The following is a 19,463-nucleotide window of genomic DNA, read 5'->3' on the forward strand; positions in this document are numbered from 1 at the left end:
ACGTCTGGAGGATTGAAGGGTCATTTCAATAAAAGTAATAGACCTTTCCCTTCCACCCCTTGAAAGACCTTATATTAATAAAGACAAGAGACAGAAAAAGCCAAAGAACATGGCGTGGTCAGAAGAGCTGTCTTAGAGTCAGTTACGGTTCTTCTCCCTTTGTCAAACCAATGGACAGTTTATCCCGAAATTGCCTTGATCTCTGCACATTTTGTTAAACTGCCGTGGTTAGAAAGTACATGTTCTGGAAACGCACTCGACTGAAGTGAAGTGAATATTTTGTCAGTGCTGATGCCCCAGATAGCATCAAGTGCTAGATATTTCCAGAGAATTTGCCTGCTCTGGGTGCTAAATACTGCCCTGCTGTTTCAAATTACACACCCAGAGCAGTGAGCTACATATTAATAATCTTGATGTATTTTTTCAGGGAAAAAAGTACAGACATTTCAGAGAAATTCAGCTTGCCAAGTACTGTTGCCTTTTCCCTTGGGCATGTTTATGAGACAGTGTGTTTTAATGAACAAATTAATATGGCGCTAGATTCCTCAGTGCTGCATTGCTCATCTTTGTGTAGAGAAGGAGCTGCTTGCTCCAATAAATGAGAAACAAAGATGCAGCTGTAAAGAAGGACCTTATCTCGAGTGTAGTGTCAAATAAAAGTTTATCTTTCTGCTCTTATTTTGACAAGTGATCTTTAGAAAAAAATCAGGTTTTAATTTTTTTGGTCTTAACTGAAGTTTTATCTATAGCACTGCAGCTTTTAAAGAGTAGATGACTGACTGATGTTGAAATACTTACACTATTGCCAACTTCATTTTTAGTAGTTTAGAGTCACAAAAATGGACCATAAATAAAGTTTGATTTTTTTGCTTGTATACCTACAATACTGGCTTCAAGAGCTTTTTTTCTAGCAGCTTCACCTTATGTTGAAAGAATCATACGGGAACTTGGTTTTAAGAGAGGTGTGAATTACATTGTGAATACTATTTTTACATATCTGATTTTAGAAGCATTTATGTCTATTGTGGTGCTTATTAATGATTACCAGCATTTACCATACAAAAAGAGGTGGGAAATTGAGAATTGCTTATTGTGATGAGAATTATACCAGAGCTCCTGCCACAGAACTAGACGCATGTTCATGTTAGACAAGCTCGTGGCAAATATTTCAATAATGCTATTGAAGGTTCTGAGGGTGATGGCACAATTAAGCACAGACTGAAATATGTTATTGATTTTTTTTAACACACTTGACAAACAGATTTGCTTGAAAAATCCCGTGCTATTCGTCAGGCTAAAGACGAGCGAACATTTCATATCTTTTACTATTTGATTGCTGGAGCTTCTGAACAAATGAGAAGTAAGTTACTTGCTAATGATTCTTAGATCTCATTGAACAGTCTGAGCAATGGCTTAAAGTAATTTATCTTAACTTCTTTAATTGTACATCATTCAATCCTTTCTATAAATAAACAGCTCTTTAGCTACAGAAAATAATCTTCTAAAGTGAATTATAAGAAAGCTTAAATTGATGTCCACCTGCTTGAGGCGGGTTGTTTGCAGTTTACATGCTGTTTCAATTTACAGGAGATTTAAACCCATTCAGATCCCATTTTGAATTATATTAAGAAGATGAATAGGGAAGAGTAGGTTTTTCTGGGGTTTTTGTTTTGTTTTGTTTTTACACAAAAAGAAATTTGGGTTCCCAATAAAAATATTGACTTGTGGTTTTATACTAAATTAAGACAGTGTCTTTTCCACAGCACATTATTACACTGTAAAACCCACAGCTTCAGAATGTTGAGAAGGTGAAAAGTGTAAGTGGATTCAAAAAAAGGATTAGACATAATACATGTTGGAACATCATGGTTCAAATACGACATCTTTCTCTAAACCACCAGTTGCCAAAGAATGCATAAAGCAACAGATAACTCTGTATTTTCTGCTCCTTATCTAAGAATCTGCTGCTGGCCATAGTATAGGGCTGAAGAGTCTTTTGGTCTCGCCCACTATGGTTGTTACCTGATTTCATTCTTCTTATTACCTGATATGAATCTCCACAGGGAGAGGTGTAATTCTGAGTAGGTTACACATGGTGAAAGACTTTTGGGAAGAATGGCTCAGATTTGAGTCCACAGGGTGCAAAATTCTACTGAGGGGCAGAGACAGCCCCCATTTACTAATGAAAACAGGAAACAAACACAATCAAGCTTGCTAAATGAGGAGTTATTTTGAAAGTGTCTGTGCACCACAAAACCCTAGACGCCTCATACAAGCAGAGTCTTCCTTTGGTGAAAACACTGTGTTTTTTCCTGCTGTTCGTTGGTAGAACTCATGAACTAAGAGCATTAAGTTCATGCACTTAAGTAAAGCTCCTCTTCTTTGCTTTTCAGATGATCTGTTGTTGGAAGGCTTCAATAATTACACATTTCTATCTAATGGCCATGTGCCTATTCCTGCTCAACAAGATGATGAGATGTTCCAGGAGACCGTGGAAGCCATGAGTATTATGGGCTTTACTGAGGAGGAACAGATAGGTGAGAATTGTTAGCAAGATTGTATTCAAGGATATATCTGCAAGTGACAATATCTAGAGATGCAAATGCACAGAAGTTAATTCTGTCTAGAACAATCACTTTGCAAAATATGCATATGAAGTTAAGATTCTACATTCATATAAGAAAATTAAGATTATTTTGATTTTATGTCCATGTTTCTCCAGAGAAGTGTGATCTTGCATGAACCACCAACTGGAGGATTCTAAATGTATCCATGTTATTTAAGCTCTTTGCCTCTTGTTTCCTCTGTGTAGAACTATTGCCAACTGTTACCTAGCTACTGTTTCCAAGAAATGCACTGTGAATTAGTGCCCATAGATTTCCCTCCTTCTCAGGAGGTATTAGACAAATTAAACCATAGATGTCTCATGAAAAGAGAACAAAGGTTCTCTCATAGGGCAAAACTTCTCAAGCACAGATTAGTTTCTACCTCCCCTTAAGAATAATATGGGGACTCAGTTCTGTACGATCAGGAGAGACACAAGATGAAGGCAGGATCTAAAGACAGGATCGAGATCTCATAACACACGCAGCATGGTCAGAGCCAGTAACAACAAGCAACCGAACTGGTGGCAGTACAGTGCCTGAAGCTAGCATAAACCCACAGCAGGACTCTGAGAGGAGCATAGCAGGGGCTGAGAATAGACTGGCAGTGAAGGCACTGAAACCGCTGTCATGGATCCATGACAAAACACTGCCAGCGTCCTTGGGCTCATTGACGCCTTTGTATTAAACAGGGTGATGCTTCAGGAAGTCTTGTGAGTATTAGAGTGACTGTTCCTGCCTTGCAAGGAGATCTAATAATGATCTACTGCTCTTAGATTGTTGTTAGAAAAGTTCTACTTAAAAAAATTACTATAGTGGCCTACCTTTTCCCATTGCTGCAGTGAGTACCAGTGGGAGCAGCTAAAGACAAAAATGAAAACTCTTTGCAAACCACCTCCTTCAAAGGTTTAAACTGGCAGCACTTGCTGGAAACACAGTGAAAGAAATATTGAAGGATCACCACCTATATCAGAAAACAGAGAATATATCACCAAAGAGAAATTATCTCTGTGACACACAGAACAAGTAGTGATGTACAGGGCAGCTCTATACAGTAATATAAACATGGATCAAATAAAATAATTGTCACAATATTTTGCTGTTCATCTGAATGAAGAATTGCAAAGCTTTTTCTTACAAGTCTCAAATTCTGGAGACCTGCTGGTAGGAGGAACACGACATGCACTCCTGAACCATTTCAATTCCACAGCATCGGTGCAGTTGTCAGCATGTAGAAGTACTATAACACATGGTGTTCTGAAAGGTAATCTGCGTTTATGAAAGGGAAGATTTCTCACTAGAACTCCATACATACCCAGAACAGACCTCTGAATTCAAGCCAGCTCTAACAACAGTAATGACAATTTAAAGTCATTTTTCTCATAACCTTTAAACAACTATCATGAAAAAGTTGCAAAATATTCTGATTTAATTTTGAAAGAAATAGAACAGGCTCAAATAGCTCATATTTGTATTCACTGATTCCGAGGAAAGAAATAAAAACAGAGAGCATGAACCAACAACTATACTGTCTTGAAAATGTGGGCCTGTCACACATAGCTTTTACCTCTCCCTGTTTCTGGGAGCGTGCAGCGCTTCAGCTGGTGCATGCCAGTGCGCATTGCCCATGGATGCAAACTGCCATGCCCCAAGTGACACCTGGTGGCATAACCAGAGACACACCATCACTTGAGTCGTGGACCAGCTGTGGCAGCCAGGAGCAGAGAGCTCCGTCACATCCCACCCCTGCATCAGAGACACGGATGATGAGAAAAAATGTCTTGCCTTGCAGAACAGCAGTGCAGATCGCAGCCTTGGTAAATTCAGATGATGTTACTGATGAAGACTGGTTTGTTCTCCTGCCAGGGCTTGCATATTGGTGTTGGCAGCAGCACTCTCCATTGCAACAACAGGATTTGTTATGTTACTGTCTGAACACCTTTGACTTCATGCTCTAAAATATAAGCCCATTACGACAGTATTCTTCTCCTGTGTACGTTTACCAAACAAACAGAACTCCCTAGTTTCACACAATCTCATCTGTAACATATCAGTAGATTTTACTACCTGAAGTTAGGCGACATCACATTTATATATATTTTAGTAATTAAACATTAACTACTTGTCTGTACTTTGACACTAACCCTTGAACGATTTGTATACATTTGATTTTAGTTGCAAAATTAAATATCCACATGTTCCTGCCTAACTGGAACTTCAGAAGTGTCACACATTTTTGAAGCTCCTGGTAATACATAGATTTTTTTTTTTAATTATTATTTTAAAGACAGAGATGCAGATTATCAAGTGACTGAGCAGGGAAGATGCTACAGGCCACTGTGAGTGGGAAATGAATTCCTGAGACTTGGGGTCTGCCTGGAGAGCCAGCACAACTTCTCTTGGAGGTGCTGGTGTTCCCAGACGTGCCTGTTTACTCCACAGCACAGACTGTTGAGATGCTACTCAATCAGCTCTCAAACTCCTGGAGTTTATGGCAGTCTTTTAAAGCAAACCTAGCTCTTTCCATAGAGGTACAGACTACCACAGGCAACAGAATGAATCTTCATTATTGCAGAGAATACAGTTTTCAAAATGTGTTCATCCTGTTCCTCACTTCTATTATCTGTTTCTCTTACAGCTATACTGAGGGTCGTTTCATCTGTCCTTCAACTGGGTAATATTGTCTTCAAGAAGGAGAGAAACACCGATCAAGCTTCTATGCCAGACAATACTGGTATGATTTGCCACCTAAAAAACTTAGTTAACATTAAGAAATTAATAAAATAGCAGCCGAGTAAGCACTCTTTATCAGTATTTTTTTATTTAATTGTTATTACATCTATACTTCACAGGCTTTAAAAGATCACCATACCTAAAATCAGCTCAGTTATCACTACCTTGTTGAGTAATCTTGAATCCATAAATTGATGAACAGTGAATTTGCTGCTTAGATTGTGAATCATACTTTTATGGCAAGTGGCATCTCTTGTATGTACAATAGAGGAGCTTTAAGGAAGATAAAAAACTTCACATACTTGCTGAGCTGCTCGTATTCACACTTATCTGCTAAGAGAAAATTCCATCTAAAATGAAATCTCACTCTTTTATTCTAGCTGCACAAAAAGTGTGTCACTTGATGGGGATTAATGTGACAGATTTCACAAGATCTATTCTAACCCCAAGGATCAAAGTAGGACGAGATGTTGTTCAGAAAGCTCAGACCAAAGAGCAGGTATCTACTTGCAGTCTGCTCAGCTGTCCTGAAACTATTCTCCTTTCTTCCTTTTTTTCTTACGTCTTGTCTACAGGGAAATGTCAGTTTTCTGTCTCATTATCTGCACAGAAATTAGCAGCTAATTTGGTTTCTTCTTTCACTTACAATTTTATAATCTTTTTTTCAGGCGGACTTTGCCATAGAGGCTTTGGCCAAGGCACAATTTGAACGTCTTTTCCGTTGGATTCTAGCTCGCGTAAACAAAGCTCTTGATAAAACAAAAAGACAAGGCGCTTCCTTCTTGGGGATCCTTGATATTGCTGGTTTTGAGATTTTTGAGGTATGTACTGTGGGACACAAGCCAGCTAAACTCCTTCTTATCATGCAGTGGTTTGGGTATAAGATGACACAAATCTAAGTTGAGAGCCACAAAGCCAATTTGGTTCTTTCAAGCTGGCTAGCACAACCCGCAGGCCTACTACACTTGGCTGCTTGCCTTTCCCTTGGACAGGAAGGGCTGGGGGCTGGCAGCATGCTCCTGCTGGGCTTCTGCAGGGCTCAGCATTTAGAACCAGGGTCTGATTTTTATGGTTTATTGAACAGGTCCCTGTAAAAAGATTTACCATTTGAGAACTTACTGTAAATTTGCAAGACCTTGTATTAGGAAAATGTGGATCCTTATATTTGAATTATTGTAATACGTAAAAAGAAACAGAAGATAGCAAATTTCATCTTGTCATTTAAGTTCCCTCTTGAAGGTCTCTTTCCAAAATTAGGGATTCACTTTTTTTCCTCTTCACAGATCAATTCCTTTGAGCAGCTATGCATCAATTACACTAATGAGAAACTTCAGCAGCTTTTCAACCACACAATGTTTATATTGGAGCAGGAGGAATACCAACGAGAGGGCATTGAATGGAATTTCATTGACTTTGGCCTTGACCTGCAACCTTGCATTGAGCTGATTGAAAGACCAGTAAGATTATCTCTCTATAAATAGAGATTATATCTCTCTCTATGTAAGATTATATCTCTATATACCCTAGTAACCCACCTATATTGCATCAGGGTCATTTATGTATCGGTACACTAAGAGAGCCATTTAAGGTGTTTCAGATCCTTTGTTGCCTGGGAGGATTTGTAACACAAGGGATAAAGAAGGTGGTGCTCTTTCTTTGTCTCTGCCTGTGATGATACCGATCTGATATTGCTTACATTGCAGACCAACCCTCCAGGTGTCCTGGCTCTGCTGGATGAAGAGTGCTGGTTCCCCAAAGCTACTGACACATCCTTTGTGGAGAAACTATCTCAAGAACAAGGCAACCATCCCAAATTCCAGAAGACCAAGCAACTCAAGGATAAAACAGAGTTCTGTATAATGCACTACGCAGGAAAGGTACTGGACTGACTGAGATGTTTTGACTTACAGAACTTTGATTCTTTGATGCCCAAATGGTAAAAAAAAGGAATAGTGTGGTACCCACATTGATAAGGGATGGCTTTAATTATATAATGTATATATTAAGTGTTTTAATACATAACATATGAAATAAGATTTGCAAAACATTCATGGTTGTGCTAAACTCACATGAAAACAAAAATAACCAGCACCAGGTTATTGAAAATCGAAGTAATTTGGATTCCTTTCTAGCAAGCAGATTTTTGAAAGGCAGGGCAGGTGCCCTGCCATAGATATGTCTGCAAAAAGCTTTTCAGATACTGGTACATGTAAGAATAAATACTCAGCTGTCAACTACAGAAAGCTTTTCACATTATTTGTATAATTTTCTGTTAATTCAGTGCCCTGTGTTCTTGGACTCCAGATTTCTTTATCAAGAACAGATTTTTGATGTAGCACTGTTTCCTGCAGGTTACCTACAACGCAACTGCCTGGCTAACAAAGAACATGGATCCGCTAAATGACAATGTGACTTCTCTGCTGAATCAGTCTTCAGATAAATTTGTAGCAGACCTTTGGAAGGATGGTATGAATTAGAACTCTAAGTCAGTAATGTGGTTTAAAGGGAGAAACTTCTACCAGAACTTTCTGCCAGCTGTCCTTTGCTGGCAGGACACCATGTGAAAATGATAAGCACAGAAGAGACTGAACTAAGAAAGAAGTTTATGGAAAGCATCATTAGAGAGTTTTAAGCACTATCAAAAAATTTCCATACTTAATATTATCCAGCAACAGAATAAAAATAATTCATTACGCTGTTAAATGTTGCTGAATATGTGCTATTGTAGACCTCATTTAATACAGGCTATTGTTGGGTTTTATGAATTACTCGCTTTACACACTCCTCTCCCGGAAGTCCTGCACAGTTCTCTCCAGCGATGTATAGTTTCAATTAAACTCCATCAGAAGAACATCTGTATGCATATAAAACAATGTGTTTTTATTTACTACATGGACATAAATGCGCATGCAAACACCAGCACGATAGCTCTGAATTATCAAATAACTTGAGGGAAATTATTAGTTAGACTTTGAGAACCACTGGGTAACAGATGGGAGTCAAGAGATGTTGTTCCTGGTTCTGACACAACCTATCAATTGGATAGTTTGCAGAAGGACTATCCTTTTTAGAGCAGACAAGCTAAAATATATTCTGTGTATTCAGTTGCTCCATTCTGTCTAGTTAACAAATATCCTCGTTTCCATGTTTGACAGATGAGTATTTATCCCGAAGACACGTCTAGTACTTTTGCTAGTATGCTTGTATTGCATCAAAAATATATTGGTCCTCTTTGGAAAGCTGAGGTTTAACAATGACAGTGACAGGTGTAATGTGAGGTGAGCACAGTTTATATAAGCAGTTCCATTCATGCTTTCTTTTATGTTTCAGTGGACCGTATAGTTGGGCTGGACCAGATGGCCAAGATGACTGAAAGCTCACTCCCTAGTTCTTCGAAAACCAAGAAAGGCATGTTCCGTACTGTTGGCCAACTCTACAAGGAGCAGCTGACCAAGCTGATGACCACCTTAAGGAATACCAATCCTAACTTTGTCCGCTGTATCATTCCAAATCATGAAAAAAGGGTAAATTTCAAATAGTCAATTTTCAGACTCCTGGCACATTATTCATATTGAGCTGCTCACTGTACCAGCACATCAAAGAGCTGAATGATGCCTTGAAACATAGATATGCAGCCAGTAACATTTTTGTACACTCCTACTGTTCTAAAAATACTTTCTGTTCTCTTTTCAGGCTGGCAAACTTGATGCTCATTTAGTGCTGGAGCAGTTGCGCTGCAATGGTGTCCTGGAAGGTATTCGTATCTGCCGGCAGGGATTCCCCAACAGGATTGTCTTCCAGGAATTCCGTCAGCGGTAGGAATCCCTCACTCGTTCCTAACTCTGGGTTTAATAGCTGTGTACTATACATTTGTCTGTACAAAATAATCCAATGTGTTTCAACCTCCCTATGATCAATGTCTTTGGCAGATACGAAATTCTTGCTGCAAATGCTATTCCTAAAGGATTTATGGATGGGAAGCAGGCTTGCATACTGATGGTGAGGAAAGCATTTTTGATCCTATTGATAAAAGCTGTTGAGAGTGAACATAAGTGAGAAGTAATTTTTAATACCTTAAACCTCAGCACTGTAGTTTACAAATACCCCTGTTTTCCTCCAGATCAAAGCATTAGAACTTGATCCTAACTTGTACAGAATTGGACAGAGTAAGATCTTCTTCAGAACTGGTGTTCTGGCTCACCTGGAAGAAGAAAGAGACCTGAAGATCACAGATGTTATTATCGCCTTCCAGGCTCAGTGCCGAGGTTACCTAGCAAGAAAGTAAGAATATGTACTAACAAAAAGAATGTCTTCTGCAGCAGAGTATCTACAGTAGCCTTTAGTTATCTGTATAACAAATTGAAGATATTAAGACACATTATTATCTAATATTTGTATTGCATTAGAACTTGACTTGTGTCCAGTGAAGGACTTACTTCCCACCCAGAAGAGGTTTATTAGTATAATTACAGGAAAGCAATTACATTGTGAGGCTACTTACATCCTCTGTACAGTAAGCTCTTCGAAGCAATGACCCATCATTTAAACACGTGTTCGTACAAGCAGGAGGAGGAGCATCCTAGCCTGTGAATGGAGTCTTATGCACTATTACAAGTAGCAGCATCACTGGCATTCGTAAAACATGAAATAATTTCTAACACAGCTTGGACATGAAGCACTGATCATTTAGCATGATCTTAGTTAACGTACATCACAAAACAATTAATGATAATGCCCTTTTTCTGCACACTACCAAGGCTTTCAAATTGCTGAGCAAAGAAATTTAAGTATAATAGGTTTCAGTAATGATGATCAATGCGAATTCTGAGTGCCCACGTACTCTGGAAAGATGTTCACATCCAGAACTAGATCTATACTTTGTGGCTGACTAAAATATCTGAAAGCTAAACAGAGTTACCACCTTTCCTCAAGAAAGCACAGGCACTGTTTAAGTGACAAAAGAATTTGTGCCAGACTTCTCAAACCACATGGCTCCATCAGCAGACTCTCATACTAGAGTTTCTTTGTTTAATGTGTGTATCTTGCAGACACATTGCATTCTCACACTGAACCAATCTGCTTTATGTTTTTAATTGCAGAGCCTTTGCCAAGAGACAGCAACAGCTGACTGCAATGAAGGTCATCCAAAGAAACTGTGCTGCTTACCTGAAGCTGAGGAACTGGCAATGGTGGAGACTGTTCACTAAAGTGAGTGACTGCTATTGGTGAATCTCCCCTCAGCTTTCCAAAAGAAATTGAATGTACAAGATACCAAGGCACATCATGTCAGGCACAGTCCTTGTTCCAAAGTCCATTGCAGCTGATGGCAAGAGCCTCATTAGCCTCACAAAATTGTGGTTTAGAGATATTCTCGGTAGTTATATAATGCCACTAAAGTCAGCTGTAGCTTGACAAGAAAACAAACTAGTTAAGCTGAGATTCATAAAAGATTTTGCATGTCTTGGGACTTTTTTTAATTGCCAGAAATGAAATCATTTCACAGGGGTGGACAGTGAGAAGACAGAGTAAAAGCAAATTTTGTAAACATGCAGAGTTGTGTGTCTAAGACACAGAGGGGAGTCACTAGTTCAGAAGTTCCCTAACTGGGACACTAAACAACTTCCTGCTAGGCACTCGAGCAAATTAAATCTATTTTCCTGCTGAAGAGGCCTGTTTTTTTCTGAGAACGGCCTTCAGCTTGGATTCATTGATAGCAACCTCCTCCGCAACCAGAAATAGGCGGTAACACACACCTGCGTGTGCACATTGCCCTTCTATGCAGAAGATGTAGCTTTTGTACATTATCAATGGACAAAAACAGTCTTGGAACCATTCAAAAAGTGGCACTATTGGAGGCAGAGGTGCTCACAAGGCTCACAGAATTAACAGAGATGGCCAAGAGCAACACTGTTGAGGCTTAATGGTTTAAACATGCTTACATCAAGCTTGGCTGGGTAGTATTCGTCCAGTACCTGAGCAACAACAGACAGTGCTACCATTAGTACCAGTTAGCCTGGCACCTTTAAGTACCATGCTCAGTAACATAAATACTGACAGGAAACATTCCTAAAAATACTTTTTATTTTCAGGTAAAACCACTGCTGCAAGTCACCCGCCAAGAGGAAGAAATGCAGGCCAAGGATGAAGAACTACAAAAAACTAAGGAAAGACAACAAAAAGCAGAGAGTGAATTGAAGGAGCTGGAACTGAAACACACACAGGTGATTTACAGCTCTGAGCCTTTGGGAAATGGTAGCCGTTCTTTCACCATTTCTAGAAGCTAATGCAACAAATGTGTCTTTTCTCTTTGTACTCACCACTGTATTCACAGCAGTGGTCCAGAACGAAAGTTCAGTGCAGACCAACTCCCAGTTACTTCAGCAGAGGCCTAACATCCACACAAGTGCCTGTGGTAGAGATGTCTGGCTGTACACTATGACTAGCTAGCAAAAAGGACACTGCGGGGCAATTCGCAACCCAAATCTTAACTTCCTTTCCATTTTGTTTGCATAGCTTTGTGAAGAGAAGAACCTCCTTCAGGAACAGCTTCAGGCAGAAACTGAACTGTACGCTGAAGCTGAAGAGATGAGAGTCCGGTTAGCTGCTAAGAAACAAGAGCTGGAAGAGATTCTGCATGAGATGGAAGCCAGAATTGAGGAAGAGGAGGAGCGCAGCCAGCAGCTGCAAGCAGAAAAGAAAAAGATGCAACAACAAATGCTGGTAAGGAGGCATATATGACAAATATGGACAATAACTTGTATTTCATGGAGAAAAAAAGTGGAGAATGGGAAACCTCAGATCCTATCGAAGTGCTTGCTACGCAGCCCTCTATAGAACGTGTCTGTGCCACTGAAGTAAGGACAATCAATTGATGCTCTTTCCTTCAGAGTTCTCTTCTTCCCCATCTCAGTTTTAAATAATCTTTTCTCTAAAAAAAATTTTAACAAATGTTTCCTTCTAAACCACTAAGCATTACAGATTGTCTAGTTCTTAATAAAAACAAAGTCTACAACATACCACACATACAGTAACAAACATTAGGCATTTCCTATAATCTAAGCAGTAATTTATTTTCAGAATTCATGTTTTGTGGGTTTCTTTTTCACCTCAAAGGACCTTGAGGAACAGCTGGAAGAAGAAGAAGCTGCAAGGCAGAAACTGCAACTTGAAAAAGTAACAGCAGATGGCAAGATAAAGAAAATGGAAGATGATATTCTCATAATGGAAGATCAGAATAACAAGCTAACCAAGGTAAGCATAGCAGGTACTTTTTCCCATTTTCTTGCTTTGTAAAAATAGTGCAAGACTAGACTATAAAGCCTCATGGGTGTACAAATTCGTCAGACCATCAGTCCCACCTCTGTCAAACAATTTTCTAATAATTTGTCCATGCTTATTTAAAAATTCAAAATTCTGTGAAACTACTAGTGTTTAGGTCTGCTGTCGTAACAATATCTTCAAGCAAAATACCCACAGCAGTCAAGCACAAACAGTGGAAGACACGTCTTGGCCCCAAGCAGAGTAAATAATTCTCTTGGTTTTCAACTAATTTAAACCAAACTTCATGATTAAAACTGCAAGTAAGTATGTATTCCAGTACTTTTTGAAAGGGGATGCTCCTCTGCACTGCGCCCTGTACTTACCAGCCATTAGACTGAGTACAAGATTTTAATAGTCATAGACACTATTCCTCAACTATTCCTCTGTAACTGACAAACTGAAATGTATCACTACAATCCCAAGAAATACAGCATAAAAAGACAGTATCTTGGACATTTTAGTTGGCAAAGAGTTGCTGCACAATCATCAATGACAGACACTTTTGTTAACAGTAAACTATTTTATTTTTCTTAAGGAAAGAAAACTTCTTGAGGAAAGAGTAAGTGATCTAACAACAAATCTTGCAGAAGAAGAAGAAAAAGCCAAAAATCTTACCAAGCTGAAAAACAAACATGAATCTATGATCTCAGAACTCGAAGGTAACATAAAGAGAAGTGGTTTGTATCAGGCTTTTCTGCCTTGGCACGCAACAGCAACAACAACATATAACATATACAGAATCTAGAGAGAACTTCTAAAAAATTTGTGGGGTATTTTCCAAATTTCTTATGCTGAAAACATTTTGTGCATGAGAATCACCAAAACCCCAGGTTGCATAAACCATAGATACCTAGGTACCCTTTTTTTTTTTTTTTTTTTAACATACAAAATAGTAGAGCAGAGAAAATTGGGAAAAAATTAGTGCTTCTTCTGGAGAAAGACGGAAAATGATTCTTTGGGGTGGCTAGAAATAAGTGATGACAGTAAGATATTGCATGTTGCCTCAGAAATGCAATGACTTCTAGTTAAATATATAGCCTCACTGGAGGCCAGAACTCTTTTTAGGCTTAGTTCAAGATCAGATTAAGGACTTCTTGCACTAATGCACTCCCAAAATCCTTACTTTTTCAGTGCGCCTGAAGAAAGAAGAGAAGAGCAGACAAGAACTGGAGAAAATTAAGAGGAAGCTGGAAGGGGAGTCGAGTGATCTACATGAGCAAATTGCAGAGCTCCAAGCACAAATTGCTGATCTGAAAGCACAACTAGCCAAGAAGGAGGAAGAGCTGCAGGCTGCTCTAGCCAGGTATTCAATTCTGAATCTGCACACAGGTTGAAAACTCAGGCTGGAACATATGCCTCTCCCCTTCCCAGACACCGAGATGCTGCAGCTGTGAATTTTATCTCTCAGTTACATCCTCCCTGCATGCTTTCCCCATTTTACAAATTTCCTTTTGCGAAAAATAATTATATTATTGTTTTCCCACAGACACACAATCTTACCTCCAGATGTCAATGAAAACTCCTCTTCCTGATGGCATTGGCAGTGCTGTCAAGTAAAGACTGAAATGTAACAACATACTTCATGAGCAAAAGGCAAAAATTACTTAAGAATCTGACTTTGATCCATTCCAGAGTCTCAGTGGATTTTCTGTATAAATTTAAGAGGGACAACACTCAGCCAAAACTTTCACTGAATCGGCTGATCAGCATCTCCAGACATTGTGTAATGATAAAGTACAGCTGCCAGATTCCTTTTGCATCAGTCCCCCCCTCTTTCTTTGGTACTTTCTTGTACAGAACCTGTAAACCTTTAATCTCTGTATGCTGTTTTCCTCAAAGTGAAATGACTTTTAATACATAAAAAAAAATACTCTATTTTCAGGCTTGAAGATGAAACTAGTCAGAAGAATAATGCCCTCAAGAAGATCCGTGAATTGGAATCTCACATCTCTGATCTCCAGGAAGACTTGGACTCTGAGAGAGCTGCAAGAAACAAAGCGGAAAAACAGAAGAGAGACCTAGGTGAAGAACTGGAGGCTCTTAAGACAGAGCTTGAGGATACTTTGGATACCACAGCCACCCAGCAAGAGCTCAGGTACGGAGCACATAGGCCAAAACCAAATGTCACCAAGCACAGTGACAAGACTGTCTAGTAATTGTGCCGTAGTGCTATTTTCCTAGTGACTGGAACACTCTTTGCTGCTGCTGCTCAATTTATGTGTGTTACCTTCCAGAGCAAAGCGTGAACAGGAGGTCACCGTGCTGAAGAGAGCTCTGGAGGAGGAGACTCGAACTCATGAAGCCCAGGTCCAGGAGATGAGGCAAAAGCACACTCAAGCTGTGGAAGAGCTAACAGAGCAGCTGGAACAATTTAAACGGGTAAAGAGAAATCCATCTTATTGAAAACTATCCACTAGATAACATGGCTTCCTTTTATAGATCATCTTTCTTTGCTTCATGCTTGTAGGCTAAAGCAAACTTGGATAAGACCAAACTGACACTGGAGAAGGACAATGCTGATCTGGCTAATGAAGTCAGGAGCCTGACTCAGGCCAAACAAGATGTGGAGCACAAAAAGAAGAAGCTGGAAGTACAGCTGCAAGAGTTACAGTCCAAATACACTGATGGAGAGCGTGTTCGAACAGAACTCAATGAAAAAGTTCATAAATTACAGGTAGGAAGGAATTGGACCTTTTGCTGTGACACCTTGGGCTTGGAAGGCCAGTTTATACTGTTTTGTGAGGGTGTATCTGGAAGAATCCTGGCCCTGTCAACTTCAGCCAAAATGCTCATTTTTTTGTCATCTGTATGGTTCCTACCTTGAACTCCTACCTCAGTTATCACACAATTAAACAATTACAACCATTACAATCACTCTGTCTTATGGAAGTGAGAGCTTTTAGTCTCACTGTCCCTCTGTACACGTTGCAGTCTGTAATGCCAGCACTGGCTCAGTGACTGCGCTACATGTTTTACAGAGTTTCTCTCTGTTTTTCATTTTTGGGTGTTGGGGAACATTCATAGGAATGTGGCTTCTGGAAATGGATCAGACAGTTATTAAACACGTAAGGTGCTCAGAAAAAAATGACAACGAAATGAGAATGTTCATTTATCTATGATTTAGTGTCTAATAAGAAATAACTAAAGGTAATTTAAAATAGTTCTTTGGTAGATGTTCAATGTCCAGCAATACTAATCAAGTTTATATTTACAACTTTGTTCATAGCAGTAGTAAGCTTTTCTTTATCATTTTAAGGTAGTGGTTAAGTAAGGAAATATAATAAAAATGCATCAACTTCTGTCAAACTTGGGAAGAGGAAGGAAAATACACAAAAATCCCCATTCCCCTTTGCAATTCATTGAAAAGAGTATGCTAGTGTTGCCTTATGAATATGACTTGGTTTTGATATATAGTCATAAAATGCTAAGGTAAACTAGACAAAAACGGCATTAGACCTGGTGGGTCTTAATACACAGGTGGCAAAGATGACGTGCAGAGACTGCAGAGTTTGTGTGTAGGATTTAGTTCCACAGGACTTAAAACCCACATACTGTCCAGAAAAATTATGGCAAAATTGTGAAAACCAGTTAAGCTAGAAACACTGTTGGTGCTTGAGGTGACCCAGAAGCATAGCAGCAGATTCAGATCCTGTTCAAAGTTCAGATTTCAGTCTAGAGCAAACTAAAGTTTGGAGGAAGATTTTGAAGTTGTGCAAAACAACTGAGTTTATTCTCTGTGGTGTCTAATAGATCGAGGTTGAAAATGTTACTGGTTTGCTCAATGAAGCAGAAAGCAAGACAATCAAATTGACCAAAGATGTTGCAACCTTAGGATCTCAGCTACAGGACACACAGGTAAACTTTCATCCAGTAACAGATCACCTACAACATTTATAAAATGCGCTATAAAAAGACCTAAACTAATGATTCTATTGCTGATTGATGTGGTGACTGTAGGAGCTGCTTCAGGAAGAAACGCGGCAGAAGCTAAATGTGTCTACTAAGCTTCGTCAGTTAGAGGATGAGAGGAACAGCTTGCAAGAGCAGTTGGATGAAGAAGTAGAAGCAAAACAAAATCTGGAAAGACATATTTCAACACTGACAATACAGGTATCAGTGCCATAGCTAAATAACTAGCTCAGTCACTGAGAGTTTTGTCAATAATTCCAGAGGTTTCAGATCTATAGAACTGTCCTGGCACAGTACACCGACCTTCAGAGAACTAGTGCTGTTAACCCAGATGCAATCAATGAAGCTCCACAATGGAGCCAGCAGTCTCCCGTTTCTTTAAAGTGTGATCTCTAGGACAGGTACAAATGCAAGGTAGCTCCCAAGAGAACCTGGCACACCAGGCCTGTATGTGCATACTAGGTCTGTGGTCTGCCTCATTTTATGAAGGCTGGGTGATGGGTAACTGGTCACTAGCTTCACATGGGTTAAATTAGATAATTTTTCTGGGTCTCGGTTGTCTCCTGTCCATCTTCTCTGCCAACCTTTGTTGTCACTGCTGTAAAGACTGTTATTCTGAATTCAAATTTCAGCTCTCTGACTCTAAGAAGAAGCTACAGGAATACTCCAGCACAGTAGAAATCATGGAAGAAGGCAAAAAGAAACTTCAGAAGGAAATTGAAAGTCTCACACAACAGTTTGAGGAAAAGGCTGCTTCTTATGACAAACTGGAAAAAACCAAGAACAGACTCCAGCAGGAGCTGGATGACCTAGTGGTGGACTTAGACAACCAGCGTCAGCTGGTCTCCAACCTGGAGAAGAAACAGAAGAAGTTTGATCAGGTATGGATTTAAGATTCTCCCTCGCTGTGGTATCACCTAACTTCTCTGAAACTCAGAGACTCCACTGGTTTAGTGAAATACAAAGCAGGGACAAACAATAAACTAAATTTTATTTACACGTACACAGGTTAATTTTGTATGTATATAGATTTATCAAAAAGCAGAGATTTTTCTCTGGCATTAACAACTGACAAGACAGTTGCAATAGAAAAACCCTATTACTAATGACTTCCTGTATTAACACTACCTTTTCACAGATGCTAGCTGAAGAGAAAAACATCTCTTCAAAATATGCAGATGAAAGGGACAGAGCAGAAGCTGAAGCTAGAGAAAAAGAAACAAAGGCTTTGTCATTGGCCCGAGCACTTGAAGAGGCTTTGGAAGCCAAAGAAGAACTGGAGAGGACAAATAAAATGTTGAAAGCTGAAATGGAAGATCTTGTTAGCTCCAAAGATGATGTTGGAAAGAATGTAAGTTTTGGGCTTAGACCAATTTCCACAACAATAGCCTAAAATAGCAGCTAACAAACAGGTAGTTGTTTTCAGTGTGGGAAATTCTCTGTAGCACACAAATGCATCCAGCAAGATTAGATACTTCATACAGAAGTCAAAGGTTATTCCATTTGGGCCCAGACTTTTAAAAGACTTAGCAAAGTGACTGCAAGGCAACTTTATTTTTAACATGACTTCAAACATCAAGATTCTTACTGATTTCTAAGACTGAAAAAACATTAGAGATTCCAAATAACTTACTAGCTTATTCAGCAGCTTTGAAGTTGTAAACTCTACAAATCTGATTTTATTAGTTATATTTGACTTTGCCACCAGCCTAACATTTACTTGTATAGCTGCAGCAAATTTCCACTGATGCATTGCCAATCACTTCTATTATAGTGATATGATAATATTACTTCTAATACTAAATAAATTCAATCATGATATTTGACAAGATTAAAAATGAAAGTTTGGGATAAAGTGAATCTCAGGTTATTTTAAGAAAGATTCGCAAGTGTACAAAAAATGCTAATTTACCATTTCCAGTGCAAATTAGTTCAGTCATTGTCCACAGCTGGTATTTTCAAATGTGGCCTATACTGCAGGTAGACTGTATTTAACTAGAGTTATTTTTATTTCTTATACTGAGTCTATCAAATTCTCATTGCTTGAAAGGTCCACGAACTGGAGAAATCCAAACGGACTCTTGAACAGCAAGTAGAAGAGATGAAGACACAATTAGAAGAGCTAGAGGATGAGCTACAGGCTGCTGAAGACGCCAAACTCAGGTTGGAGGTTAATATGCAGGCCCTGAAAGGCCAGTTTGAAAGAGATTTACAAGCCAGAGATGAACAGAATGAGGAGAAGAGAAGACAACTCCTTAAACAGGTACCATTCCCTATTATTGCCTTTGTAAATATCTAATGAAGCCAGTTGAAAGTCCCCAGCCTCATGCCATTAATAAGAGTACCTGACTATAATTAGAAGAAAACACTATATTGCCTTGTGCTTGGCAAATATAAAGTAGGTTATTGTACTAAAACAGGCACAAAACTGCATAAAAGGTTTTTCCCTGTTTCAGCAGTAGGTGCACAATTGCCAACAGATGTAGAAATTTAACACTACAACCAGTATAGTATAAAACACAGTAATTGTTATTTCTGACGCAGACAGAAGAACCTTCTCTATATTCTCAGTGCAAGTGAAAAAGGACAGCTCCTAATATGTCTGCCTTCTCAAGGTACATTGAACAGATAGAAGAGCATTGGAAAAAACCAGACAGGATGCAGCCTGTTCGTGTAGTAGTGTTGTGACAGCAAGGACAACTGCTGTGGTCATCATCTTGTAATACGCATAGTTCACCGAATACAGAACCCAGATGGCTGACTCCTTTCAAGAATTTTTAATTTTTGGACAAAATGGAAATCTATTTTAACTGCCAGGGAAATCACAATTAATAGAGCTATAGGGGGCTGCATACATTATTCAGACACACACAGTGTGTTTAAGAGTGCTCAAGGACT

The 19,463-nt window shown here is 39.1% G+C and overlaps 1 protein-coding gene across 4 annotated transcripts in view; it reads left to right on the plus strand.

Annotated features, from left to right (window-relative positions):
* MYH11 (myosin heavy chain 11) overlaps positions 1-19,463 on the plus strand; it is a 61,593-nt gene that overhangs the window by 33,497 nt on the left and 8,633 nt on the right. For all 4 annotated transcript variants that reach the window (XM_009936286.2, XM_009936287.2, XM_075437016.1 and 1 more), the window contains 26 exons: positions 1,262-1,360; positions 2,394-2,537; positions 5,242-5,337; positions 5,717-5,835; positions 6,005-6,157; positions 6,620-6,793; positions 7,040-7,213; positions 7,688-7,802; positions 8,667-8,860; positions 9,030-9,151; positions 9,266-9,335; positions 9,457-9,617; positions 10,436-10,544; positions 11,426-11,557; positions 11,850-12,056; positions 12,450-12,587; positions 13,192-13,315; positions 13,788-13,959; positions 14,539-14,751; positions 14,891-15,035; positions 15,124-15,330; positions 16,407-16,511; positions 16,614-16,766; positions 17,198-17,446; positions 17,704-17,916; positions 18,616-18,828. In XM_009936286.2, the coding sequence (XP_009934588.1) occupies positions 1,262-1,360; positions 2,394-2,537; positions 5,242-5,337; positions 5,717-5,835; positions 6,005-6,157; positions 6,620-6,793; positions 7,040-7,213; positions 7,688-7,802; positions 8,667-8,860; positions 9,030-9,151; positions 9,266-9,335; positions 9,457-9,617; positions 10,436-10,544; positions 11,426-11,557; positions 11,850-12,056; positions 12,450-12,587; positions 13,192-13,315; positions 13,788-13,959; positions 14,539-14,751; positions 14,891-15,035; positions 15,124-15,330; positions 16,407-16,511; positions 16,614-16,766; positions 17,198-17,446; positions 17,704-17,916; positions 18,616-18,828 (4,001 nt within the window). The remainder of the gene's footprint in view (positions 1-1,261; positions 1,361-2,393; positions 2,538-5,241; positions 5,338-5,716; positions 5,836-6,004; positions 6,158-6,619; positions 6,794-7,039; positions 7,214-7,687; positions 7,803-8,666; positions 8,861-9,029; positions 9,152-9,265; positions 9,336-9,456; positions 9,618-10,435; positions 10,545-11,425; positions 11,558-11,849; positions 12,057-12,449; positions 12,588-13,191; positions 13,316-13,787; positions 13,960-14,538; positions 14,752-14,890; positions 15,036-15,123; positions 15,331-16,406; positions 16,512-16,613; positions 16,767-17,197; positions 17,447-17,703; positions 17,917-18,615; positions 18,829-19,463) is intronic.

This window comes from Opisthocomus hoazin, chromosome 15, assembly GCF_030867145.1.
Source record: "Opisthocomus hoazin isolate bOpiHoa1 chromosome 15, bOpiHoa1.hap1, whole genome shotgun sequence".
Lineage (NCBI taxonomy): Eukaryota > Metazoa > Chordata > Aves > Opisthocomiformes > Opisthocomidae > Opisthocomus > Opisthocomus hoazin.